This window comes from Haliotis rufescens, unplaced genomic scaffold, assembly GCF_023055435.1.
Source record: "Haliotis rufescens isolate VD_foot unplaced genomic scaffold, xgHalRufe1.0.p SCAF_17, whole genome shotgun sequence".
Taxonomy (NCBI): Eukaryota; Metazoa; Mollusca; class Gastropoda; order Lepetellida; family Haliotidae; genus Haliotis; species Haliotis rufescens.
The window spans coordinates 18,600,677-18,627,917 of NW_025963857.1; the positions used below are offsets into that span (position 1 = coordinate 18,600,677).

At 39.4% G+C, this 27,241-nt stretch overlaps 1 protein-coding gene across 3 annotated transcripts; it reads right to left on the reverse strand.

Moving 5' to 3' along the window:
- Positions 1-386: 386 nt before the first annotated feature.
- LOC124137994 (sodium- and chloride-dependent glycine transporter 1-like) lies at positions 387-26,651 on the reverse strand. Of its 3 annotated transcripts, none has more exons than XM_046504494.2 (14): positions 26,500-26,651; positions 14,260-14,465; positions 11,758-11,889; positions 11,053-11,386; positions 10,644-10,776; positions 8,770-8,904; positions 6,585-6,688; positions 6,105-6,229; positions 5,795-5,907; positions 3,420-3,551; positions 2,680-2,779; positions 1,966-2,066; positions 1,663-1,830; positions 387-688 (listed from the first exon to the last, which is right to left on the reverse strand). In XM_046504494.2, exons 2-14 carry the CDS (start codon positions 14,462-14,464, stop codon positions 545-547), a joined length of 1,926 nt encoding a protein of 641 aa, XP_046360450.2. In that variant the 5' UTR covers position 14,465; positions 26,500-26,651; the 3' UTR covers positions 387-544. The 3 variants fall into 3 exon arrangements, with proteins under 3 accessions (XP_046360450.2, XP_048253620.1, XP_046360451.2); XM_048397663.1 differs by lacking the exon at positions 14,260-14,465 and adding an exon at positions 14,532-14,717 and having other exon boundaries at positions 26,500-26,642; XM_046504495.2 differs by lacking the exons at positions 14,260-14,465; positions 26,500-26,651 and adding an exon at positions 14,536-14,621.
- Positions 26,652-27,241: the final 590 nt, after the last annotated feature.

The window sequence follows — 27,241 nt, forward strand, 5'->3', positions numbered from 1 at the left end:
TCAGTGATTGTGAGTTCCCCTGTATGCACATACAGCTTCTCAGTGCACGCGCATCACGTACAAGTCATGCATTCATGAAATTCCATTGTGATTAGATGTTGCATTCAGATGCAACCCCATCTAAACCTCAACGATACATTCGAATCAGTAGTTCAGTTTTCAGGCAATATGTAAGTAGATATAAAAACGCGGGGCGGTCGGCTGGACTAGTGGTTAAAGCGTTCGCTCGTCATGCCAAAAACCCGGGTTCGATTCCCGACATGGGTACATAGCCCATTTCTGGTGTCCCCCGCCATGATATTGCTGGAATATTGCCAAAAGCGGCGTAAAATCATACTCACTCACTCACTCACGCAATCACTTTAAAGACGCAACAAAGTCACATATAACTAAACGACTTTAATTAATAGTTTTACATTATTCACCTGTCGCAGGCAACAGATGAAAGCCATTAATGTATCAAATTACAAGCATATTCTAAAACAGTTTCTGACGTGTAATGATAGTGAATTCCTCATTAAAGATATGCGCATCAATGGAATGCTCACTTTTGGCGAACATGTGTTCGACGTGGTAACAGAGACTTCAGTGGCAGAACAAATTCATGACCTTCAGTTTTATAACCATGCTGGTACTTCTTCTTTGATGGTTTCCAGTCAGAAGCAGGTCGCAATGTGAAGAGGAATCTCTGAAATGACAGAAAATTAAAAATATAGTTGGTAAAACAGAAGAAGTTCGAGAAACTGAAGAATTCAATGATTACAGTTATTAACTGTAGCAAAACAATGATCAGATCGAATTTAGCATCTTGGAAGAAATATGACTTTACCCAGCGTCGAGAGTAAGTGCATTTTATATTTCCCCAAAGTAAATAAAGTATGCTCAATTATTTGTGAACACTTTATTGATATTTTAACTTGTGTAATCAATGCGATTAATCTATATTGGACACTGTTGACTAACACTTATTTTTGATGTCAGAATTATATGTCAATCAGAAAGGTGAAGAAATTTTAGGCCAGTACAATTCAACCAGGCACCACATTTCATACCCTCAATATATACTTTGCTGTCATTGATGCTGATTTTCTTGAAAATGTTTGTTTATTAAGAAATTATCTGGAATATGTTAAAGTTCTAAAGGTATATTTACTGTGAAATATTTGTGCAGGCTCTCCTATTTTGGCACCTGGTAACAACTATTTGTGTGTATGCAATAATAATTAATAAAGAGTATTTCGTTTTTTACTGCGAATATTACAGATATACAAGGAAGTCCCTGGTGACCGACTATCAGAAGGTCTCAAAAGGTGCTTGGAAAAACGTCTTTCATACTGTTAAACATACCAATGATCTGAAACAATAATGATATTATTGCAAGGTGTTTTTATTTGATGTTTTTGCATTTTTTGCATTTTTGTCTACCCTTGGTAGCTGGTGCTCCGCATTATGGGGAGTTGGTATACTGTGTATGTGTGGGGTATTCATGTTAAACTGCAGCATAGTATCTCAGTAGGCAAGCAATATAAAGTCGGCATTAGCCTAGACTAGTACAAGCGCACACACACGCGCGCACACGCACACGCACACGCACGCACACGCACACGCACACGCACACGCACACGCACGCACACACACACACACACGTCTCGGGTAGCTCACCTCCCACAACGTGCCCTTGGCTTTGCTCAGCTCCAGCACCATGAAGAAAGGCAAAGGAATGATAGGCAGCATAGCGAATACAAAGCCGATGGCACGAGCTATCACTGGATATGTGTACCCATCGTAGGTTGGCATCTGATAGGCACTCAACGTGACGATGAAGATGGTCTGTAACATGCATAACATGATATACACTAAGTCAAGATAGGCGCTCACGTTGACGACAGAAATCTCGATAACACTGTCATAATCGTGTTACAAAAGAGAATTAGGTAAAAAAACCTTTTTCTTTTTTTTTCTTACCAACATGATGAGCGGGGTAGAGATGCACCAGCAGAACTTCATTAAGATCCCAGGACGTCTCCCCAACATCAGTTCTATGTCTCGGCTAAACCTGTCCACACCTGGCAATAGTTGTTAGGTAAACGTTTCATTCTAACAAATGAAGTTGATGTAAATCTACAACTGCAGGCGTGAATCAAATGAAACAGTACTGTACAACGTAATCTGTTGTTATAAAGAAAGTCTACACATAAACTACAGACACATCAGACAACACACTCAAGGTTACTGTTATACCCATCCTTTTGTTATCTTGACAGAGGTGCTACCAACTACCACATCTCAGGACTGCGCAAGTCTGACTGTTTTTCACAAAAACCTATAACCTTCACATGCCATCTGTATTTGAAGGAGTAGGAGTAAGATTTGTCATGATCCATGCAAGTTGCATGCCTGTAGAATTAACATCGACTCTAAAATTGGCTGTGTCATGATATGTACCAAATGTGTTACTCAATGGCATTTGGTAGAAGTAGATACAAAGATACTTTTTGGAAAAGCCAAAATTACTTGTAATAAATTTCGTTGCGAGGGTTTATTACAAGATGAATGAACTTCAGAAATAACACAAGCAGATGAGTGAAGCATTGTTCTGTTTGTATGGAACTGTAATGCACCCATGGTGACTGATGTAACGAATAATCCTTGGACGTGAGTTCATATTCAAATATTTACCATAAATCCAACCAATTACGATACATTCCAGGAAGGAGCAGACAAACAAACAGAATGCTGTCGTGAACCAGTCCATCAACTGGAAGATGTAGATTCCTCCCTGGAAATACAGGTTTCAAATATGACGAAGAGACTCAAATCATTCAGAATAAGAACTGCGTCAGAGTGAATATTCAAATAGATATAGTCTACGTGTCGGATTTTGGTTTTCTACGACAACGTATTGAAATTCAATCACACAACACAAGACAGGTAAACTTTTGGGAGTGATTACACAGGGGCGATAACCTGGGGGTCATTTTCCCCAACTGCAGTCGCATAATTAAATTTATGGGGAATTTTTATATTTTGCCTCTAAAAACATCCTCAAGTCAACTGACACGGGAAAAAAACTCTACTGTAATAGTCGTTCATGTTATACTTCATAATCAGTCACATTGACCTGACTTATCTGAATTACATTTAAATTGGACTGTGAGCAACTATCCGAGTCACTTAATGTTAATCATGACTCGATCGTCGATAGACTAGGGCGAGATCTGTTTGTATGTAAACACTGAAAGGTACATATCTGACCTTAAATTTGCATATATACCCTTTCATTTCCTCAACGGATTCTGTTTTCTGCCATTGGCTTTATCATACCCAGTATGTGATAATTAGAGATCTAGAATAATGTACTATTGTCTCGCTTTGAAGTAAGTTTTCAAATTGTTAATCACGCCCTTCAGTTGACTCACATTCATTGTGATCGGAAGGCCAAGTAGGAAGAAGGTCATAGACACGCCAGCCGTGACTAAAGTCCTGTATTTGCTCAGGCGTCGTGGAAAGGCGTCAGTTATGCCGGCTACAAGGTTCTCAACCATCCCAAACTGCAAACACAAACACTGTATGTCTGTGGTGGTGTCAGGAGATAAACTGAATGAGACAACAGTGTGTGTCACTACAGATGGTATCATCGTTATATGTTTGAGTTTTGAATTTGGGGTTTTGTTATATTCATGGGCTAGTGGTCGATGTCATGCACATAACATACATGTACCATGTTATATCCAGGGAATGCAGGCACTGCTAGATGGAACCCATAGGGATTCCTGGTCCGAATGTATGTCCCCAGCCAACTATTCTTGTCGTAATTATAAGGGACGACTTAACGGATCGGGTGATCAGGTTCGGTGACAAGGTTGATTGCATGTCATGATATCCCAACTGAGTTGGCCTATTCTCATGATGTCAATCACTAGATTGTCTTTTCCAGACTGATTATTTACAGACCACCGACATGTCGTTTAAAAAGTATCTATCAACATTATCTATTTAAATTCTTTTTTCACGAAGAGAAAATAATACGTAGCGACCCCCCTTAATACATTTTATCAATATTTGATTATGTGAACAAGAAGTCACTGACATGATCCAACGAAACTAAAGCCCCGTGTGTTTACTGAGCCTGATCTGAATGATGAGTTATTCATTTGACTCGAATGAGATGCAAGAGTTATTGTGCGCTTTACTCTAAAGCATTATGAAAATGTGTGCTGCGTGGATCGGTGAAAGAATACGTTATAAAATACCTCTATACACATGGCTGCAATGCAGCTTTATTTATTAATATTGATAAGTAATTGATTTTTCAGCTGTGACTGTTCGAAACAAGCAGGCGAGTTGTTTTTCTCCTTAGGAAGTGTTGTGACTAAATATCTATAGCAAGTAGCGTTTCATATGCTACCCCAGCTTGACGATATTGAAGCATGCACTGTTGTTGGTTGTTTTAATGTGTATTTATTATCAAAATGTAACTGTGCTTCATAAAAGAAAAATCTGAAATAAATAATGCATTTCTCATAAGATATTCACGAAGACTTCACAATGTACAAGTGCATGTATAACCACTTTTGTTTAACGGTACATAACACTACCGTAATGTCACGACTTGTTGAAAATCAACGACCTAAAGGGCAGAAGGGCAACACTCATAACTTGCCACGGTCCGGTCGTCCACGTGTGACGTCATGTCAACAAGACAACCATATTCGGTTGGTGCATCTTCGGAATCGATACCAAACTGCCAAATTAATAGCTCGGTCAATTCTTGGGTTGAGTCAAACTGGTGACAGAACCGTAGGCAACAGGTTGAGGAGCACAACATACGGTCCCGACATCCAGCGATACGCCCTAATTTCCTAATGTAAGACACTACCGCAGGGTCTATTTTGTTAAGTTTAATTGCCTGTTTTCCTATGTTAGACACTGCTGAAAGGTCTATTTTGCATATTTCGTTTGCCTATTTTCCCATGAAATACACAACCGGAGTGTCTATTTGGTACTTTTTGTTTGCCTATTTTCCCATGTTAGACAATACTTGACCGTATGTTTTGTATATTTTGTTTGTCTATTTCCCTATGAAAGACACTGCTGGAGTGCCTATTTTGTATATTTTGTTTGCCTATAGTCATATCTAAGACACTTCCGGAGTGTCTATTATATATATTTTGTTTGCCTATTTTCCCATGAAAGACACTTCGGGAGTGTCTATTATGCATATTTTGCTCGCCTGTTTTCCTATGTAAGATACTGCTGGAGTGACTATTTTGTTGCCTATTTTCCCATAAAAGACACTGCTGGAGTGACTATTTTGCAATTTTGTTTGCCTATGTTCCTATGTTAGACACTGCTGGAGTATCTATTTTGTATATTTTGTTTGCCTATATTCATATGTAAGACACTAGTGGAGTGTCTATTTTGTATATTGTTTTGCCTATTTTCCCATGAAAGACACTTTGGGAGTGTCTTTTATGCATATGTTGCTCGCCTATTTTCCTATGTAAGACACTGCTGGAGTTACTATTTTGTATATTTTGTTGCCTATTTTCCAATAAAAGACACTACTGGAGTGTCTATTTGTGTATATTTTGTTGTCTATTTTCCCATTAAAGCGCTACCGGAGTGTCTATAGGCGTATATCTTGTTTGCCTATTTTCCCATGTAAGACACTACCGGAATGTTTTTTGGTATGTTTTGTTTGACCATTTTGTTCAGTTTGTCTGATATATTTATGTTAGTCGAATAATAAATCTTTGTTTCATCAAATACTAGTGTTAGTGTTTGACCCCACCTGAGTGTCGAGGCCCAGCATGATCAACATGAGGAAGAAGAACACGGCCCACAGCTGGGGTAGAGGCAATTTGCCGATCGCTTCAGGGTAGGCCACTAATGCTAGACCAGGGCCTGAAACAATGCCAAAGAACAATATTTCATTACCAATATACAGCTGGTGCCTCAACGGACTTACAACACACACTGAATGTTGTTTCTTAGCTGTGTCAGGCTGAACTGATGTTTCTACTTTCATTACGTCAGCATATTTGATCTTTACAAGGATGTGTTGTGACTTGGAATATCATACATATGCCAAAATGACCTACCTTGTGTAGCTATATCTGTGACGCTAACGTTGGCCTCTTTGGCCATGAATCCAACCACGGAGAAGACGACAAAGCCGCTGTAGAAGCTGGTCAGACCATCAGCAAGACTGACTATGATTGTGTCCCTGGGTTGAATAACGTGTACACATATATGCATCTTCACTGGCACACAGCATTCAACTTAGTTAAAAAACTTCACGATTATATAATTGTGCGTGAGGGAGTAATCCGCGTATCCTATGTCTAGACCTTTTGCGTTGTTCTTGAACACCACATTTAGCAATGATACAGCAATATGAAAGCGGTCTTGAAATATTCCAATCTGTACCTAACAACCCAATGATATTGTGAGCCACGATCCATGCTGTCGGGGTATGATGACACACTATCAACTATGACAATATTGTGTATATAGATGAAGATATGCAGAATTCCCTTACTCGTACACAGGTGTGTATACCTGCACAACATGACACCTACCTGAAGCAGTTGTTGTTGAAGTCATTGAAACTAGACATAGTCATTATCGATCCCCATGCTGGACCAAGGGAGAAAAACACCTGTATCGCTGCCTCGATCCACACCTTTTAAAAATGCATTTGATCACAATTATATTTGTTTTTAATCAAATTCAACATTGACATATACCCGTGTGCGTTGGTTATAAATATATATGTGTCGATTTCCTGTACACATATAATCTATACTAGTATGAAGAAACACATGCATTCATATTGTCATGTTAGACAGTGTGTACATGTCTGCTCAGAGAGTACGCAAATCAAACAAATTACACCATGATACCATTGTTAAAAACGAAACGATTTGGGTTTTCTTACACACCTGTGGCTGAGAAACCCATTTGAGACAACTGGTATCAAACATATGTGTGCATTCCAGGCACATGATTGGCTTCTCCATGGTGATGACCTGAGGTCAGATTATGACGGACTACTTTCCTGATTGTAAGTCATTGTTAGGTTTCTCGTGCTTCAGCCGAATGTTCACCTACGTCTGTGTTGATTCATTGTTGATCATTATGGATTTGTAGAGTGTAAACCCCCTGGATGCCACAGCGACATATATGTCCCTCCTCTTCAATCCTCACTTCGAGGTTGAATACAATTCAAAATACATCACGCACACTAATACACTTCACAGTTGTGAGTTCCCTCTTCTGTGATATCATCCACTGTCATTTTAGGCAAAGTAAAATTACTGAAAGTGACCTCTGAAAATTAGTTACATCGTAAATCTCGCTAAATCACCATTCGAGGCGTCATTGTGTGTTTAGAAATCTAAATATAGGATATTTACTCGCAGAATCGAATTTCAAATATAGCATATTAATTATCTCGGGTATCGGTTTTTCATCAAATCACTAATGGTCATTCTGAAACGCCGATATGGCTAGAATTGTTCAGAATGTTTTAAACACGAACGCCGACGTGTACGTTTCACCATATTGGATTGTGTTTACAAATTCACGTTTCACGAATGCCGGTTATGAGACGCCTATTCGATCACGTATATTTCAATATAACTGTACTTGTTGAAATGTGAACAAAGCAAAACTCAGATTTTACACAATCTAGATCTAGCGTTTTCTCCTATTTTGAGAGATCCATGCGTCTGATTGTTACATACATTTTGCTCACGCTTTTGAGAATATTCACTTGAAAATTAACGGAGCACGAATTATTGAATTACAAATATATACATTACAATGATCAGGTAAATTCAACAGAAATCGTAAAAGTTTCCGTCCTCTTTGAGGCCATGACTGACGCAAAATCACGTACAACGTCGACTTTAGTTATCTACTTTTCCGACTAATTCTCTTGGTTGCACTGGAAAATATAAAACAAATAACAGTATGCAGATGGCCTGATTGTTTCTAATTACTTACATGACACATTTATGTAAAATCCCTTAATCAACGAAAATCCTTCTCTGAAAATCCCGTCTCTGTTGTCAGTGAACACCCCATTTTTTAAATGTCGGTCACCGGTAGTGACGCCATACGGAAGTAAACATCCTGTAAATTTTCGTTCATTTCTTTGAGGTGAAAATTATTAACTCGGCATCAAGCGTGTTAGTTGAACTGATCTGTATAGTCTTCTCCTTGATAATCCATAAATATGGGGGAAACCATTTTGAATTGCGTCGCATTATTTATGAGAAGCAGCACATCGGATTACAGCGCTCATGCCCGTAGTGTTATAGTGGTATGTATTACTGCGCGCCACTGTGATCATAAGCATAGACAATTGGCATCGATTCGATGCTACAAAGGTGCGATTTTAGGAACAGATTACTGCAATCGTGCCTGACAGATACCTTTCGCTCTTTAGATACGTTTTGAATCAACTCGTTTGAAGATAAATGGTATCTGACAGACACTGGTGTAGTAATCTCTATGTATGGGCATAGCATTCAGTGGTATTAAATAGCATCACATCCTACGACTGTGTGTCCGAATCAAGGATTCGACCTGATTATGATCCTTGTTCATGGGGGATCCTTGTTCACGAATGTGTAAAGAGTCAAAGACCTTAATCACTAATTTCGGGTTTTCTCCCATAGTAATCTGACGCGCCATTGCTGTTCTTCAAATACATACATCCACTCGACAATATTATTTTGGAGTCCTATTTAAACTCACACTGAAAGTTGCGAGTCTGGAAAATTCAGGGTAGACATAAAACTTGATTCCATCCACAGCCCCGGGTAGCAATAGCCCTCTGATCAGCAGAATGGTCAGGAGGAGATACGGGAAGAGCGCCGTCACATAAACCACCTACAATCATATATCACATGTACCATATACACCATTTTAAAATATATAATGCTGTGTACCACACTCCATCTTCAATCATATATCACATTGTGTACACCATACACCACCTTCAATCATATGAAAATAAAAGCGACAAAGCCAATTTCATAACCTTAAGAAATATCTGATAGAGTCCATTGTACGATTCCGGCTATTTCGTAAAACATGTGTTTATGAATCACTAACATCACTGTTATCTGGGGCTCAAGAAAACGCGACCAAATCGTGCGTCAGCAGTGGCACCATGAACCTGCTGCTGGAAGATTTCTTGACATAAAGGGAAAGATAAGTATAAGAAAGTTGAAAACGAATGAGGAGATTTCATGGTTTCTTATTCCTAGTTCAGGTGGGTAAAATAGTAGACAGGAACTGGCTATTGGGCCATTATTTAATGGTATCAGATCATCGATATACCTTATATGGAACGTCTGGGCAAATTCCCGTAGTTTAATTTTGCCAATCCTAGCAACGATTCAGATTAATTTGCAGAAAAGATCAATAATGAGTGGGGCATAATTGTTAAGTGCCCATTCGGATACCTACCTAACCCCAAATTTCACATGGATTTAATCAATGAGGAAATCCAACATGTCCCCTTGTCTCCTTATTGTAAACTTAAGATGACATTCGTTTCCATGTTTGACAAATTACCATGGATACATTTGTCTATAATGCTTGATCGTGGCAAATGCAGTTGAAAAGTCATGTGTGTCTTGACAGAATGAAATTTGGTTTGTTTCTGAGATTTCAAGAATCCACGTTGTATTTCTTCTGTGAACAACGACATTCATCAGATTCGTCTTTTTTTATTGGAGCATTTTGTGGCATATGCTTCAACAGCAACCATTCTTGTGATGACAGTTGAACAAAATGGTGTTAATTTAGGAAAGTGAAACTGTTAGTGGTTCCTGACATCTGAAATATTGTGGGACATTTAGGGAAACTGATTTTCATCTTTTATTGTAACTGTTTATTTCAAATTCAGGAACATGTGGTCTCTTTTCTGATTTGGTGACACGATGGGTGATTAATGTTTGGAGGCCCATCTGTCAGCAACCGTTTGATTTCTTTCAGTCACACATTGAGGATCCTGACCAGATAAAAAAAATTCTTCTGATAAATGATCGTACATTGCCTGTGAAACTACCCTCAAAACATCGACAAATCCACATTTGAATGAATGAATGAATGAGTAATTTGGGTCTAACGCAGCTTTGAACAGTATTCAAGTTACATCATGGCGTCAGCTTGATATGGGAAGATAAGTGAAGCACGTCACAGACGTTGGCCACTTTAGTTAAACCAACGAGCACGGGTATTGTGCTGACATCCTGGAAACAAATCGGGGCGAACCGGGATTCGAGCCAACGATCATAGGTTTTTAGCGTGCCAAGTTACGAAACCCTGCAAGCGAATGTCGGCGCCTGAGACATTTCCAAATTTGACGCATCAGAGACAAAAATGATGACCCATGCAATTCCCTATTATGACTTGAACCATATGTTCCAATGTTTTTTTCAGTGATTCATAACACATGCTCATGACGTAGTCGGAATTGTACAATCGACTCTGCTTTACATAAAGATTTCTATTGGATATGGTAAGGGTTTTGTCGCTTTATTTATCCAAGGCTTGATGACTATGGAAAGCCCACTTGATTACACTATGGTTTAAGATTATTTCTAAAAGTGTGGATGTACCTTGCCCAGCGACTTGACACCTTTAATGAGACACAGGAAGACTAACAGCCAGGAAACAAAGAGACATCCCACCAGGTGAGGCTGGAGGCTCCCCATTTCTTCCACACCGTCAGACTTGCGTAACACGTAGTACCTTAAATACACACGGAATGCACTGACACATTTCATCAACATTGCATTAGACGTTCTAATTTTAATCCTGGTAAATCATGCCACAAACTGCGTTATGACGTAAACGTCATTTAGAAGAAAGGAGGTCATAGATACAAGTTTAATTATCAAATGTGTTAAATCAACATGCCACAATGTAAAAGTTGAAAAAAGTCTTCATGCCAAAAAACTTGGAATTATATGTCGGACTAACTGACTAAGCAAAAGGTCTGGTGGAGCAAAGCTGAATTTGACATACTGCCAGAATTCTTCGGTGGCTGTTTTGGCCTCTTCTCCAGCTACAGATGCATTTATCATGGAAGTGTTCCAGGAGAGGGCGCTGCTTACATTGGTGACTTCCAGCAGTGAAGATAGTGTAGTATTGCACAGATCCACAGCCATGCTGGTGTTCAGGGTAGTGGCATTACCATGTAGAGGACCAATACACGAGCCAGTGTTCCACCAGTTGTCACAAGTAGACCAGGGAAGTGTTGGATAAAATGCATTTATCAGGTAAAACATGTTCCATGCTATTACAGCGACATAGTAGATAGATGTTATTCCTGACACAATGCATGCTCCCCATCCTATACCTGCAATAGTGGATACGAAAACGAAGTATTATAGGATTCTTAAAATTGAATGTGCAGGAACTTCATGTGTACACAGTCGCAACGGTGATAATAATGAGAACTAAGTGAGTATTTTATGATGATTCCAGGAATATTATGGCGAGTACTCCAGAAATCGGCACCATACACTGTATTTATCTGGGGTATCGAAGCCAGGACTTTGGCGTGTCGAGCGAACGCTTTTATTGTTGGGATAACCCATTGCCTTTTATAATGAGGAGATGGAGGACACGTGCACTCAAAATAATGATCTGAGACAACATGGTACAAATCTTACTGAAATAGGTGATTCGTTATAGGCTTACAAAACAAGTTATTTAAAATGATCCTACCTTTGAAAAGAGGACACAACTTCCAAACGAATAGTGGACTTGTTGCGGAAAACTGCCCCAAACAGATCTCCATGTAAAACAACGGAATTCCCGTCACAAGCAGGAAGAAGAAGAATGGGATGAGAAAAGCACCTTAAAAACAATATATTTTTGAACATAAGATGAATAACAAAAGCTTGTCATCAGTTAAGAGAGAGCGCAAATTTCCAGATTGGACCTGCTCCAAGGCGCTTTTGCATGTGTCTGGTGGACAACGAGAGTTCAATGAGAGTTCAATGAGAGTTGTAGACGGATTGGATTAAAAATGCGTTTAACAGTGCCTTGAATTCGTTGATATCTTTGGCACTTTTGATGTTGACGGGAATATTGTTCCAAAGCGTTGAACCAACCTTTGCAAGGCATCGGTCACCAAGTGAAATAGTTCTGGTCTGGAGCACAAACACGAGCTGGCTGTTACCAGAACTGGGTGATCTTACTGGTTGCTATTGATGTATGATTTCACTGAAGTAAGGTGGACCGATGTCATGAAGTGTTTAGTATACACAAGTCTTTTAAGTTTGATGCACTTTGCGATCGGGAGCCAGTGTAGTTGCATTTGTACACGTGTACTATGTTTGTACTTTCTAGCACGGCTTACTGCTCTGGCAGCTACGTTTTGAATACGTTGAATATTTGCGAGCTGGTGTTTTGGTAACCCATTCAGAAGAGCGTTTCAATAATCCAGACGAAAGCCTGAATTCGAGATGTAGCAACGTATGGTATGGGCTGTGAGAGTTGCTGTCTGAAACCTGTGCTGAAGATTCTGGGTACGAAATCTTTGCGATTCGGGGACGGTATCTGACGTGATTGTTCTGTTCGATAGGCATTACTTAGAAGTTGACAATTTACAATTTATGGATAACAACTTTTTATATTTATGTACAGGCGACGTTTCGGTATAGATCCGTATACTGTTGTCAAGTAAGACTTAAAGATGATCTTGGTACAGAATATATGCGATTGTTGTTACTGTTAATCATCCATCTACTATATAAATTCTGTACCATGTTCATCATTCAGTCTCGCTTGACAACGGCAAAAGGATCTATATCGAAACGTCGCCTTTGCAGTAATTAAAGAAGTTGCTATCCTTAAATTGTGTCTACTTTCTGATTCATAAAACAGTTGGCGTCCTCGAAATCCAAAACTACATGTAGAGGTTTGTCAGTGAACATTCCACATCACAATTACTTTTGTCTTTGAGTGCACTGCATGCTAAATGTTTCTCCATGTAGTATTTTAACAAAGTTACTTGTGTAACTTTGTAATGTATTCACCTGGAAAATGTTAAGCATCACTCACTATATATTTCCTTATGAAGAAGCCTTGTTGTAAACAGTGTCATGTATTAATTTTCTAACATTTCTTTTGTTTATTTAGTGATTTATTTTATATCCTCAAATTGACAAACAAAAAATGAACATGATTATCTAATCTCATATTTCATAACTTTACATGTTCAATATATTTGACTGCCCGTTCATTTGCGTCCTCTGCTTCTTTGCATCACGTGATATAACTGATGTATGCATCCATCTGGACACTCGATACGCGTCCAGCCTCTCAGCCCGCAGTATGACACACAGTTGCAGCGGGGTTGGCCTCTGGGTGATGTAATCTACCGGTGACAGTCTCCCAGGTCGTGACTGAACATCTCAGTATATAGGTAATCTGGCATCCTGTCCAAAACCCACAGTGACGACCCAGGAAGGCTGTTACTGGTCATACAGATGGCAGATTACGTCACCCAGTGCCAAGCCAGGCCGCAACTTGGTGCCATATTGCTTGCTGAGAGGCTGAAACTGGCATTAATTCACTGTTTTCTAGGTGGATTATTATTATATATGAAATGTGTTAATGACCAATAACTGACGTGATGTGTGATTATTCATCTCAACTGCGGTCGTAAGAAATGCACTGGATATTGGTTGACATGGATTGAGCGTCTGCAAAGAGTGTAAGGTCGATGGACGCGTCATAACAAAATACTATAAAAGATGGTCATTGTTGCATCCCTGCCTTGCACTCAATATTAATGGGATGAAACATGAACTGTTCGGCTAGCAGTCAATATACGGTGTCTGAGTGGGGTATACACGATAAACTGTGACATGGTATCTCAGTTGCCTAGCACTATAAAACTGGTATTTGTCCTGTCTAGTACGAGTAAGCACACACGTGCCGTGTTACGTTAGAGCAATATTCTTGAACGCAACCTCTGACCCTATTTCAACTCTTAAGTGTCAAGTCAACAACACTGGACATAAGAGTGTAAATGTTTGGAGTGTCAGAAAGGATGTGTTGTTTTTTAACGCCACACTAAGCAATATCCCAGAAACTGCCTGGCCCAGACTCGATTATTTACAGACCGCCGCCAGACAATGTCATACAGCTGGAATAGTGCTGAGTGCCATGTTAAACAACAAACAAATCCGTGTTATATACATTACAAATAACACTTACCACCGCCATTTCGTAAACATAAATAGGGGAATCTCCACAGATTGGACACACCCACTGAATACCCAACTAGGGACAAGATGAAGTCCAACTTCCGGTCCCACTTGGCCCTTGTTGGGGTTGATCTGTCTGGGTCGGTTGTTTCACCTCCATTTATGTTTTCCTCATTAATGAAAACAGTTGTTTCTTCTTTTGCTTCTTGATCCATCCTACGAAGGGAAATAGAATAAATACCCAGACATGTCACGTCTGTGTAACATCACAAAAATACTCACTCACTTGTGTAATGATACCCCCGCTGCTGATATATGACAGCATGGAGCTAGCGAGTCTAGTTGGTGTCGACTTCTTCTGTACCTTTGCCTTTTCTGCCAACTCGACATAGGGATAGTGGACTGCTTGGAAGAAGGTATGTAGTGTAATGTCAACGTAATTGACCACACTATGCGCAAAATATATCACTGCAAACAGATAATCTTTGGTCAAAGATTGTGTGGTTGGGAATCGTATACTGGTCAGGCGCATAAATTGAATCTACTTGAAGAGAGCGCCAGCAGGTGGTATGGTGACAACACGCACGTCAAGCGAGCTCCAGTAAAATTTTAAAACATCTTTTAGCTCTAAACTATACATAAACTATAATTCTAAGATGCTTTGCTAAAAGATGAAAGGTGCCGGCTGTACTTTATCCTGCGTACATGACGTTGTTCAAATTACCACCCCCGTGATAACGTATCCTTGGTAACATCGGGTTTTTTTCATGACTGGCATGGACGATGGTACATCCACATAAATTTTCTGTGAAATAGTTTCTAGAAACTTGTTAAATAGTTAAAGATTAGGTCCCCTGCCCTAAGGATGCAGGCAAGAACGTGGAAGAGCTTATCCGTTTGACCTGTTCGAGGATTTTCAAAAAGTCATAGGTCATAAACGATTTGAATTTATACCCATCTCTAATAAAACACATGGTTAACCTTACTTTCGGCACCTCAGAATAGTAATAACGGTTGCTGTACCCCTAAGTGTAATGTAATAAAGTATAGTTTGACCTGAAGTATTTCACGTCTACATGCTTTAACTATAATAATTTAGGGAAAGACTATACTTTATTACACTACACATGTGGATAGAGCGAATTCTATTCCTTAAACACCTTACTTGTTGTTCTGTAACAACATTGCCTGCAACATAACTGCTTACAGAAGCCACATTGGCTGTTTTGTCAAGTGCATGTGTGATCGAGTCAAACTGTTATGAATGACACAATGGATCTGAAAAGTATCTTTCACTGCATTGCGCCTGTAGATTGCCTTCCAAACTATTCGGACCAAGACCTATTCTTGCAACATTGGCTCATGCTCACACAAGTCATCTGTTTTGAGTGCAGCAAAGAATCTGAAAGGGCAGAAAATCTGAATGTCTCGTGACTTTACTGATGGGGTGAGACAAACACGCTACACATTAAAACCATTCACAGATAAAGCCAGAGAAGACAATCACATTGCAATGTTGAGATATGACAAACTCCAAATTGATAACGATTACTCATAAGCAATAACACACAAGGGGGCGCTCCAACAATCTGGAACATGGCGCAGGTTATGAGGTTATGTAGTGAGATTCCAACCCCTGTCGTGTTATAGATCATGCGTATGTTTAGTTAATAAAAGCGACAAAACCCTTTCCATATTCATAAGAAATCATAAAAGCAGAGTCGATAGTATGATTCCGACTATATTATGAGCATGTGTTTATGAATCACCACCAAAAACTTACGTTCACGAAAAGGTGAGCGTATCCTGCTCCACCGGTGGCACCCGTCACAAACACATTCAAAGACAAGTCAATTGTTCACCTTAGAAAACACGCGTACATGTCAAAATGGGGAATTGCATCGAACATCATTTTTGTCACTGATGCCTCAAATTTGGAAATGTCTTCATGTCTACCATAAAACCTTTGGAAAGCTTTACCGAGGCCTCGAATGTTGTAACCTTGATCAAATAGCTTTTGACTGAAATTATGCTGTTTGAAACCTTAGCAGAGAAAGAATGCACGATTATATCCCAAAAGTTGTGACATGTGTTTCTTACATGTCCATGCCCACAGACAGACACACAAACCATCAGCCGAAACCAGGCCAGTCTCAAGGACAAGAAGAGGAATGACAGCGGATCCATCTCTTCTATCTACGAAGAAGACCTAACAGGTACATATTTATAATGGGTGGAAAATCCTGTAAGAGGCATCATCCATATCCATACCCAGGGGTCCCGTACCACAAACCATGTAGAAGGATGGCATTCATACATGAACGGATTGGACACTCGTACCCCAACCTCTGCAAATTTATTGACATCGTGAATAAGGGACGTAGAAAAGTAACACAATTTATTGATAACAACCTTTTTATTTACTGTAAAGGCGACTTTTCGGTTTAGATCCTTAAACCGTTGTTATACGTCTGTTTTCATAAATTGTGTCTACTTTGTCATTCTTCAACTTCTAAGTAATGCCAATCAAGCAATTCAGGGACGAAATCACAGTGAAATTCTAATGTTCCAGTTACAAGCTAGACGAAGACAGTCACCAAGATAGAAACAATATAACACCCTAGATGACCAACTGGACAAGGAGAAAAGACAATCATTGGAGTTACGTAAGACCCAATCGTGTATACAGATGTTGTGTCCTACTTTATGTGACTCTGATCTTTTGTAAGCTGATCGTGATTGTGATATCTATGTATAAATAATAACTTATAGTTACTGCATATAATATCAATAATGAGAAAGCAAGCAATGCATGAAATAAAAGCATATGTACGAAATCACATCAAGCAGTGTTAGTGGTTATGTGACTAATATCAATTATTGTCGAATTGTCGTATGGACCGTTTGAATTACTAATGCGCCTAAATCACAGCAGGTACTAAAATAATTGCAACTACAACAACGACAACATCTACTCCACGACAAACTAATTATCAACAATAATGACAACCACAACAATAGCAAACATTGATATTAGTCTAGTACTTCGACTACTGTTGCTACTACAACTACTGCCAAAATTACTACTTCATATAGAGAGTTCAGTTGTCAAGTCAGTCAGGGCGTCAATGGAAGAGTGAGTATATTAGCTTCACGCAATATCCTAGTAATGCACAACACGAACAAGAAGCCAGCCAGGGTTCTTCAGATGATTTCTAGTAATATGTAAATGTAACCCTAAAGGAAAACCATCGTCCCCCTGTGTGACACGTAATGCTATCATAATCTATGTAACTATCATCAACAAGTGTTTTTTAAGCCAACTCACAGCTGAGAATTTTTTAATAGGGGCTAGTATTCTTTACTACCACTAGTAGCTAAAGTGATGACGTAAATCCTGCTGGGGTATCATGCAGGAGGCAGAGGTACTGTAAGTCCCTATCTTCCCCTAGACTAGCTTTGGTTACTGGCCTATAGCCCGTGTTTAAAAACTGTATACATGATATTGTTATGCTCAAATGTTGTTTCATAAATTGTTTTTAAATATAGTATGCTCAAATATGTTTCACAACTTGTTTTAAAATATAACTTTGCATGACTAAATTGTAAATATATTAACATGGTCTCGTCGCTATATGGCTAAAGTAATGCCGATGCGACGTTAAATTTTAACTCACTCACGAAAGGAAAACCGTGTAGGATTTCGTTCTCTCACAAGTATCAGCACGCACAAACACAGATGAACAGTAATGTCTGTCATTGTGTGATATATACGACTACTTGAATTAGTAAGTGTTGGCACAGCACAGCATGTACTTGGTGAGCTTTCGAAACAATTTATCAACAGATTTAAATAAAGTAGTCAAGGACACACCCTTATCCGCTATTATCAATATGTTAAATTTTGTAAGCATGTGCACAGTTGTAAACATGCTACATTTCAAAGAGTGGAAATTCACAACAATTTGGCTATGTTCTCTTTTGTCAACACAAATAAAGGTGGTGCAATCGCCGGGCGTGCGACGCGACGACTGAATACAATTCAGCTCGGAATACTGTCTGCGTTTCAAAAGGTTATAAATACGACTGATATCTGATTATAATGTCTTTTCAGTTACACTTGAAATGGTTCGTCTTATGTGAATACCCCCCTCAATGTTGTTGTGTGCCTGTCCAAAAGAAAGAACGCATATCAAACCAGACGTTTTAATTAACATAGAAACTTTCTCCCATCTCGGACTAGCAAAATATACTCACACGCAAAAGAAACGCAAGTGGTTTAGGAACCATAGGAACACATAATCGACACATTAGCCGGGACACTGTGATCCGACGTCTCCGTTCCAACAACCTCAGATGTCGCCGACCAGCACGTCGTCCTGTTCTCAAACCACGGCATCGACAAGCACGACTTCAGTGGGCACAGGGTCATCGCAATAAGCGTCATCGTGAGTGGAGGCGTGTCATCTTCTCTGATGAAAGTCGCTTTTGTGTCTCCCATGCAGACGGAGAGTCAGAATTTGGCGTCGTCGAGGTGATCGTTTCGCGGACAGAAACGTTGTGGAAAGGGACCCATGGGGTGGACCTAGCGTCATGATATGGGCAGGGATTGGACTTAATGCGAGACTTGGACTCATGTGCTTTCTGAATGTTGGTCGGGGACACGGCGTCACTGCTCAGCGGTATATCGACCAAGTGATCAGACCCCACGTTGTTCCATTTTTTGCACAGCATCAACAACACATTTTCCAGCAGGACAACGCTCGTCCCCATGTTGCCAGAGCTACCATGGCCTTTGTGCAACAACACAACATCCGTGTTCTACTTTGGCCAGCCCTCATGATCAGCCCTGATCTGAACCCCATCGAACACCTGTGGGATAAGGTTCAAAGGCGTCTGCACAATGTGCGCCCAGTCGCTACAACTGCCGATGAACTACGCACAGCTGCTCTGGGTGTGTGCAGGAGGATCCCTAGGGCCTTCACAAATCGTCTGATCCACTCAATGTACAGGAGATGTGTGGCAGTGATCAATGCTAATGGAAAAAAACAATTATGTCATCTGCATTTTAATCCATTAAACTGTCTTCGGCCAACTTTTTGTCAATCTTGCCCTATAAGTATTTCTTGTCTTTACTGTTGAAAATAAATAACATGTATACTGCATACCCGACTCGCGTTTCTTTTGCGTGTGAGTATATATTCACCCTAACGGTTTGAGTGTGTATTTGTATGAGTATTGAAATATCAAAAAATGAAAAAATCTATAAAAAGAAGTATGATGTAAGCCTAACCGTAACACATCTAGTTTAGTTTACTTATTGAAGCCTTTGACAGGTATATATACTCAACAACAAAAGTTCCTGTGACACCGCTATTTTAGTGTATTTTTCAGACAAGTAAAGTTTGGTTTTCAATATTGTAGTACATGTATGGAATCAAGTCACAAAAACGCAACTGCTACAGAAAAGCATGCATTCCATGCAAAGGTTGACTTTTATGCAAGCCCCATGCATTTCACTTCCCAAGAATGGGTATAAATACATGTGCGTTAACGGGATACCATAAGCATTGTTAACAATCGTGCTGACAACAACCACTCAGAAAAACAACAAAATTACGCAATTATTCAACATTACGAAATGCTACGCCTGTCCGAAAATGAGCGTCTGCGAGCCATTGGTATGCTTGAAGCAGGATCGAGTCAACGTGATGTTGCACCATTTGGTGTTTATGGCAACGTTGGCAACAGACGAATGCAGTCTATCATCGGAGTGGCAGGCCACGCGTAACCAATAATCGACAAGACAACTGGATTCGAACAACACACCTACCAAATCGATTCAAGCTAGCACCAAGCGACTGCTAAAAGCACTCCTGGCCTTCGACGAATATCTTCACAAACCGTACGTCGCCGCCTCAGATGTGCAGGGATTGTCGCCAGAAGACCCGCCAGACGTCCCATTTTGGCAGGAAACCACCGTCAAATACGTCTACAGTGGTGCAGACAGCGACTACGCTGGGCGGCCATGCAGTGGGGACAAGTTCTATTCACTGACGAGTCTCGTTTTCACCTCAGCCACAGCGATGGACGGGTTCGAGTGTACCGCCGTTGAGGTGAACGTTATGTCAATCATTGTGTCATGGGAGAAGATAGGTTCGGGGGCAGCAGCGTTATGGTATGGGGTGGGATTACAGCAAGACAGAGGACCCGTTTGATAGTGGTAGAGGAAAATCTCAATTGACAGCGCTACCGCGACGAGATCATCGGCCCTGTTGTTCTATCGTTTTTTCGTCGTCATGGCCCAGGCATAACCTTTCAACATGACAACGCCCGGCCTCATATTGCTGGACTTGGTCAGGATTCTCTTCAACAAAACAACGTGAATGTCATCCCCTGGCCGGCTCGCTCCCCGATCTCTCACCAATCGAGCACATGTGGGATGAGATGGATCGGCGCCTTCGACGTCAACCACGTGTTCCACAGACACTCCAGGAACTTCGAAACATGCTCCAGCAGATATGGACAGATATCCCACAGGACTTTGTGCGACGCCTGGTCCATTCCATGAGACGAAGATGTGTTGCTTGCATCGCAAGCAGAGGTGGACACACACGCTATTGATTTGTAAATCGACATTTTGGCATGTTCATGTTTTTTTAATGAAATCACGCATTTTCTGAAGTCAGTATGGCAAATTAAATTTACAGGAGTCTTTTATCTGTTGCAAACCGAAATTGTTTCAGATTTGGTAAAATACATAACTTTGCATTAAATGTTATTCAATGTCGTAGGAACTTTTGTTGTTCAGTATAAAAGTTGGAAGGGCATGAATATTTGACACTTGTTATGGATAACAACTTTTCTTTATTTATTCCTTTTCTTTATTTGTAAGAACGTTTCAGTGTTCCTTCTAGTCTCTTTGTCAGGGTCAAACTGAACCAATAATTAGCATAACCAGCAACAAAAGCAAAAGGATCCCCCCACCCCTATCCCCTCAAATACTCACACTCTAATACCAATTAGCTCAACCAACCCAGTCGCTTCAATACAAAATACCTGTAAACCTGGCCACGCCATGCAACCTACAAAACTACAATATCAAGGAAAACTTTCCTTGTACAAAAAATACAAACCTTCAAAACAAAATCATCATCTATCATTATACAGCAACATGAACAAACTCATAGAATTTGTAGCAGCTGCCATTCTGTTCAAACATCCCTGTGCGAAAACACTCCACTTAACCCTGCCCTAATCTCCAGACTATACCAAAACACTTTTGACCACTTTAAAACTACCCTTAATCATCCAAATAAAATGAACAGAACACAAATGGCATTCAATCCCCTTCACAGTGATTTTTTCATTGGTCCTTCTTTTACAGACCCTCATCATGGTGATTTTACAGTCGAATTCCAGTGGTCTTGTTTCAAATGGTCATGAGCTTAAGGCACTCATTGCCCTAAATAAAATGAAACCACTTAGGGACGGACCATTTGATATTCAGAGGGGGCTCGGGTTTTGGGGGGAGTGTCATGTCTTTTCTTAATTTTTAAGGGCTTATATTTTTTATGGCTTATTTGAAATTAATCCTATGTAAATAATCTTATAATTTTCTCACTGTTCACTAAAACATAAATGTACAGACGGTAAATGATGCTTGATGGTCATTTCACATCACAGTCAACAACTGTTTCAGTCATATCACAGTGAGACAAGCAGAGTCAATAACCTTGTCCAAGGCTACAACACAGTGACTTGCATGATATGACTTCTTGAAATGGAAGATTTGAAATGATTATTTAGTATAATGGTTTTCAAAGATTACGGCTTTGCTCACTAAGTACTCTGTCTTGATTAGAGGGTATTTATGGGGTGAAGTTATTTTAATCAAGCAGATGGAGGCTAAATTTTTTATTTATTTATTTACACCAAGTTATTAGCTGTGTTTTGAGTCATTCCAGGTGATTGCAAACATAACGATGTTCGTTCGCCAAATGTGTGCTTTAGATGGTACTATTTTGATAGAGCAGTTATAACTACTCATGTCCTATTATCTCCTATTGAAAATGCCCCTCGGTTTATTCACAAGTCGGTGACCAACTGATTATCACACTTATCCCCAACTGTGATGTTGTGCGAATTGTTCTCGAAACCAGATTAAGAGGGGGTCGTCTCCAAAGCAAATGGTAAATAATTAGATGCGATATTACATAGCCTACATATACAGCGTATACATTGATGAACATCATACTATATTTTTATTATTTTTTATTCCAATATCTATATACTAATACGCACTCAAACCGGCAAGCTGTATGTATTTAGCTTATCATGGGAGAAACTCTCTGGGTGAATTTAAATGTCAATACACATGTGATTCTGTGTACTCGCAGTGTTCAGGTATTTCGATGTGCGTTCTTACTGTTAGGTGCATAAAAAGGATACAATAAAATTGAGGAGCTTTTCACACAGGACGAACCATGTCAGGTAGAATTGAAATGAGTCATATAAAAATCCCATTTCAGTCATTAAAACGTTACCTTTTGAAACGCTGAGCTGATTTACTATTCAGTCAATTCGTGTCCCACGCCCGCCGATGAAACCAGCATTATTTGAGTTGAAACCAACCAACCCTACATCTCCCATGACAACATACCTTGCTGTACGCTGTGTGCGTGCGTGCGTGCTGATACTTGTGTGAGGTCTCACGACATGTCTCCACGTTTTTTCCTTTATGATTATATTTGAATATGACCAGAAATCGTCGGAATATACGAATACTGGCTGTCCTTTGACGTGCTGTGCACGATATTGCATAAAACCATACAGACGTGCCAAGTTGATCTCTTTTAACAGTATTATTATTATTATTATTCCCAGTTATAGTAGTTGTAGCAATAGTAGTCGTAGTTCAAGTCATTAACCAGTTGCATTTTTGTAGTAGTAGTAGTAGTAGTAGTAGTAGTAGTAGTAGTAGTAGTAGTAGTAGTAGTAGTAGTAGTAGTGGCAGTGGTAACAGTTGAATGTGTTAAACCATGTATACTGGCTATGTTTGTGTGAAGGGGTGCTCCAATTCCTATCGGAATTGGATGATATGATACTCCACCCATAAATAAAAAATTGACTGTCAATAATCACTGAAAGTGTATCAACGTTTTGTGGCAATGTTAGGATACAGCAAAAGAGCCCAACATCCGTTTCTTGACAATGATATCAACCGTTTCATCATACAACATATAAGTGGGCGTACTCTTACGTAATTTAAGACACAATTTTAAGAACACTTTATGAACAGTTTCAAGGATAGAGAAATCATGATCAGTAAAACCCCAGACTTCACAGTAGTATAGGATTATCGGGACCGGAGAATCGGGACAACCATATTATCAAAAGCAATAAAAGCTCAATCTGGAGGTAGATTTAGATTTCTAGCCTACAGTAGTAATACATAACTTTTAGTCCTTGTTCCTTCAGTGATAACATGGCCAGGTTAAACTTTCGATTTCAATAGAATTGTTGGAGAGAAAGCTATGAGAATTTATATAATGGTGTTGGTGACCCAACCACAACATCATGCGAAAAGTTGTACACGCAAGGACGGGAAAAGCAGTCGGTCTAGATCTTATTCTAGCTGAAGCGTTCAAAAATGATATGTGTATTAACCTGTCATTAAGTTATTTTCATCTTGTTTAGAATGAGAACACTTCCTACTTCATGGAAGCACGGTGTTAGTACAGTTATACCTAACGCTGATGGTAATGTGCGCCAAGACCCCTAAGGTTACGGCAAGAAAACCCTTTCCATATCTAATAGAAACCTGCTAAAAGCTGAGTCGATTGTATGATTCCGACTATATCATGAGCATGTGTTAATGAATCACTATCAAATATTGATGATACATTGTACCAAGTGTTCGCGAAAAGGTGAGCATATCCTGCCCCACCGGCGGCACCCGTCGCAAACGCATGCAAAGGCAAGTCAATTGTTCACCTTAAAAAAACCCACTGGAACATATGGTACAAGTCTAATAGGGAATTGCACCGGACATCATCATTTGTCACTCATGCGTCAAATTTGGAAATGTCCTTCACGTCCAACATGAAACTATACTGAGGCTTGAATATTGTAACCTTGATCAAACAACTTCTGAACAAGAGTTGCTACTCTCCGTCCTGTCACGATATAAATTATTCACTGTTGTATCTCAATTATAATTTACGATGTAGTCCAATCATTTTGTGTGTATGCTTGTATGCTTGTATTTTAATAGTATTTGATATGTTAACGTGTATTTGTGTCTCGTAAAGTTTATAAGGCTTGAAGTTGCTAGTTTTCCTTATGTTACTGCCATGATTGTATACACTGTAAATGCAAAGTGTGACATATTAATAAAATACATTCTTCTTCTTCATAATTAGTCAAAATTGATATTGATCAGTGCCTGCGAAATACATTTCAGTTTGTCATCGCATGCATATGTTGCGTTCTTTGTTGCTCCTGGCTGCAATCGTATTGCTATGGATCATTAATACTGTTACTAGATTTGTCTGGATGTCCATGCCTCATTATCTCAAAAGTCCGGCTATCACGACGTGACACTACGGTCCCACTGTTTGCGTCACGCGTTGCCCATGCGTGTTAGAGGACTGAACTTCTAGGCAGTTTTGTCAAAGACTCCCTACCCTTCAATAACATCGATATACCCACCCAAACTGAGACGTCCTGGAAATAAATACTATCTAAAAACCAAGATTAACAATAATAAATATATACCATACTTAAACCAAATCATTTACAATAGCTGACTTGGATATCCTCTCCAAGCACGAAACCCAATGAATCTTTTTATAAGAGACCCCAGTGTTCACCACCCACTGTAGGGCACAAAAAAAGTACACAGATAAATACGGTAAAATGCTAATAGACTGGATAGATAGCAATAATTTAATTTGTCTTAATGACAGTCAATCCACTCGGTTTCCCTATAGTCAATTGCAAAATCCAATAACAGTGGATATTTCCTTAATTACCCCAAAAATTGTGCTGGGACGTTCATAATGACGCCTAAGACAATTGACCATTGTCCCATCACAATTTCTTTTAATACAGTAATCATACCATCTCCACTTTTAGACTCATCATTGGACCTTAACACCCAGCTCATAAAATACAACTTCAAAAAAAATTGGCAGAACCTTACAAAACTATCTCACAACATTGACATGACAACCATACAAAATATTGACACGGATACCTATAATACAAGCTTTACCCACATAATACATTAAATAGCCTCCAAATGTATCCCAACATCTACATATAAGCGACAAAACTCTTTCGAAAAATCCTAAAACATCTCCATTTTACGATTCCGAGTATATCATGCCATGCCGTCTATACTAGGGCATGCCATGCACACCACCCACTTCAATGGTGGAGCACAGAAATTAAGAATGCTCGAAAAGCAAACTTAAGAAAAAGGCTCTCAATAAATCAGAGAGAGACCATTCAAAATTACAATTGGCCGAACACTTAAGAAATAAAAATAAAGAAAATATAAGAACAGCAAATGAAAAACATTTGAAAACGTGTATTACCCTAAAATACTAGAATCTTGTGGAAAAAATCAAAGGGAATTCTAAAACAACTGTCTCACCAAATATTTTGACTCAACGAATAAAGCCAACCGCCCTTTTTTTCGAAGACCAGTAGCCCCACCAACCAACCAAAACTAAAAGCGATAAGACCCTTTCCATATTCAAAAGTGTGTTTCATGAATCACAATCGCTGGGGCACAACATCCTATATATATATCCAACAATCATAACAAAATATCACCATACAAAAAACTCAAAACAATACGCAGAAACGTAAACACCACATAAGCCCCTTACCTAAAACATTTGCTTAAACTCATACATAAAACACATACCACAAACACCACTACCAGACAAATACATACGAGACAAACCTCTACCTGACACAGACATATCCTTAAACACTAAAATTCCAACTACATTTAAAACTTACGAAAGCAGAAAAATCAGCAAAAATCTCTCCACCAAACGCACATATACACAGATGAGTAATTAAATACAAACAAACAACTGGACTAGGTATCCATGTTACTCAATTTTTACTCATAGTAAAAGTGGGGAACTTTGCTGGAATATTGCTGAGTGCGGCGTTAAACAAAAACAACAATAATGAACGAGAGAGAGATTACATGCTTCAGACAACTTACCTTTAGCGTGTAAATACCTCCAAGCTCCTAGACCCGGCCCAACTCGTCAGTCTAGACATAATCTGGTGTCTATTTTTTAAGCTGTTTGATATAATGTAGAAAGGGCCATGGTCGTAACTTGAATAAGTCAGAACAAGTTGACCTGCTTTCGCTATTGTGTAACATGTGGTGATATTGTGTCTCGTAAATGTGCTCCAGTTCATATGGCTTTTCATTGGATTTTAACAAGAGAGTTTGTGTCACGGCGTTTGAAACTGATTTTGATCATGAAAAGGCCGAATACGTTTGTATAGGTAAGCCAGCTCCTTTTTCGAGTACAGGATGCTGAACACATCAACACAGTTCCGCACCAAATGTCACCTGCTTGAAAACAGCTGTGCTCACATTCGGCACAAGTCATCTTGTTAAAAAAGTCAGCGCCAAATATTAATAAAAATATGGTAAGTTTTAATTACTGAGAAGATGTACATTTAAAAGACATAAGAATCTTACACAATATCATACAATCACACCCTGTAGATATATCTCGATTTACACTGAAGAAAACGAAAACGTCACAGTGACCACTTGTTCTGATTTCGTGTAGTAGAGCCTAATTAAACATTTATCCAGACAATATTTGAAAAACACAAGTGTCCAGATAAGCGAGGTTCGACTGGTGGCATACCAAATGAGTGAGTGAGTGAGTGAGTGAGTTGGGTTTAACGCCGCTTATAACAGTATTCCAGTTATATCGCGGCGT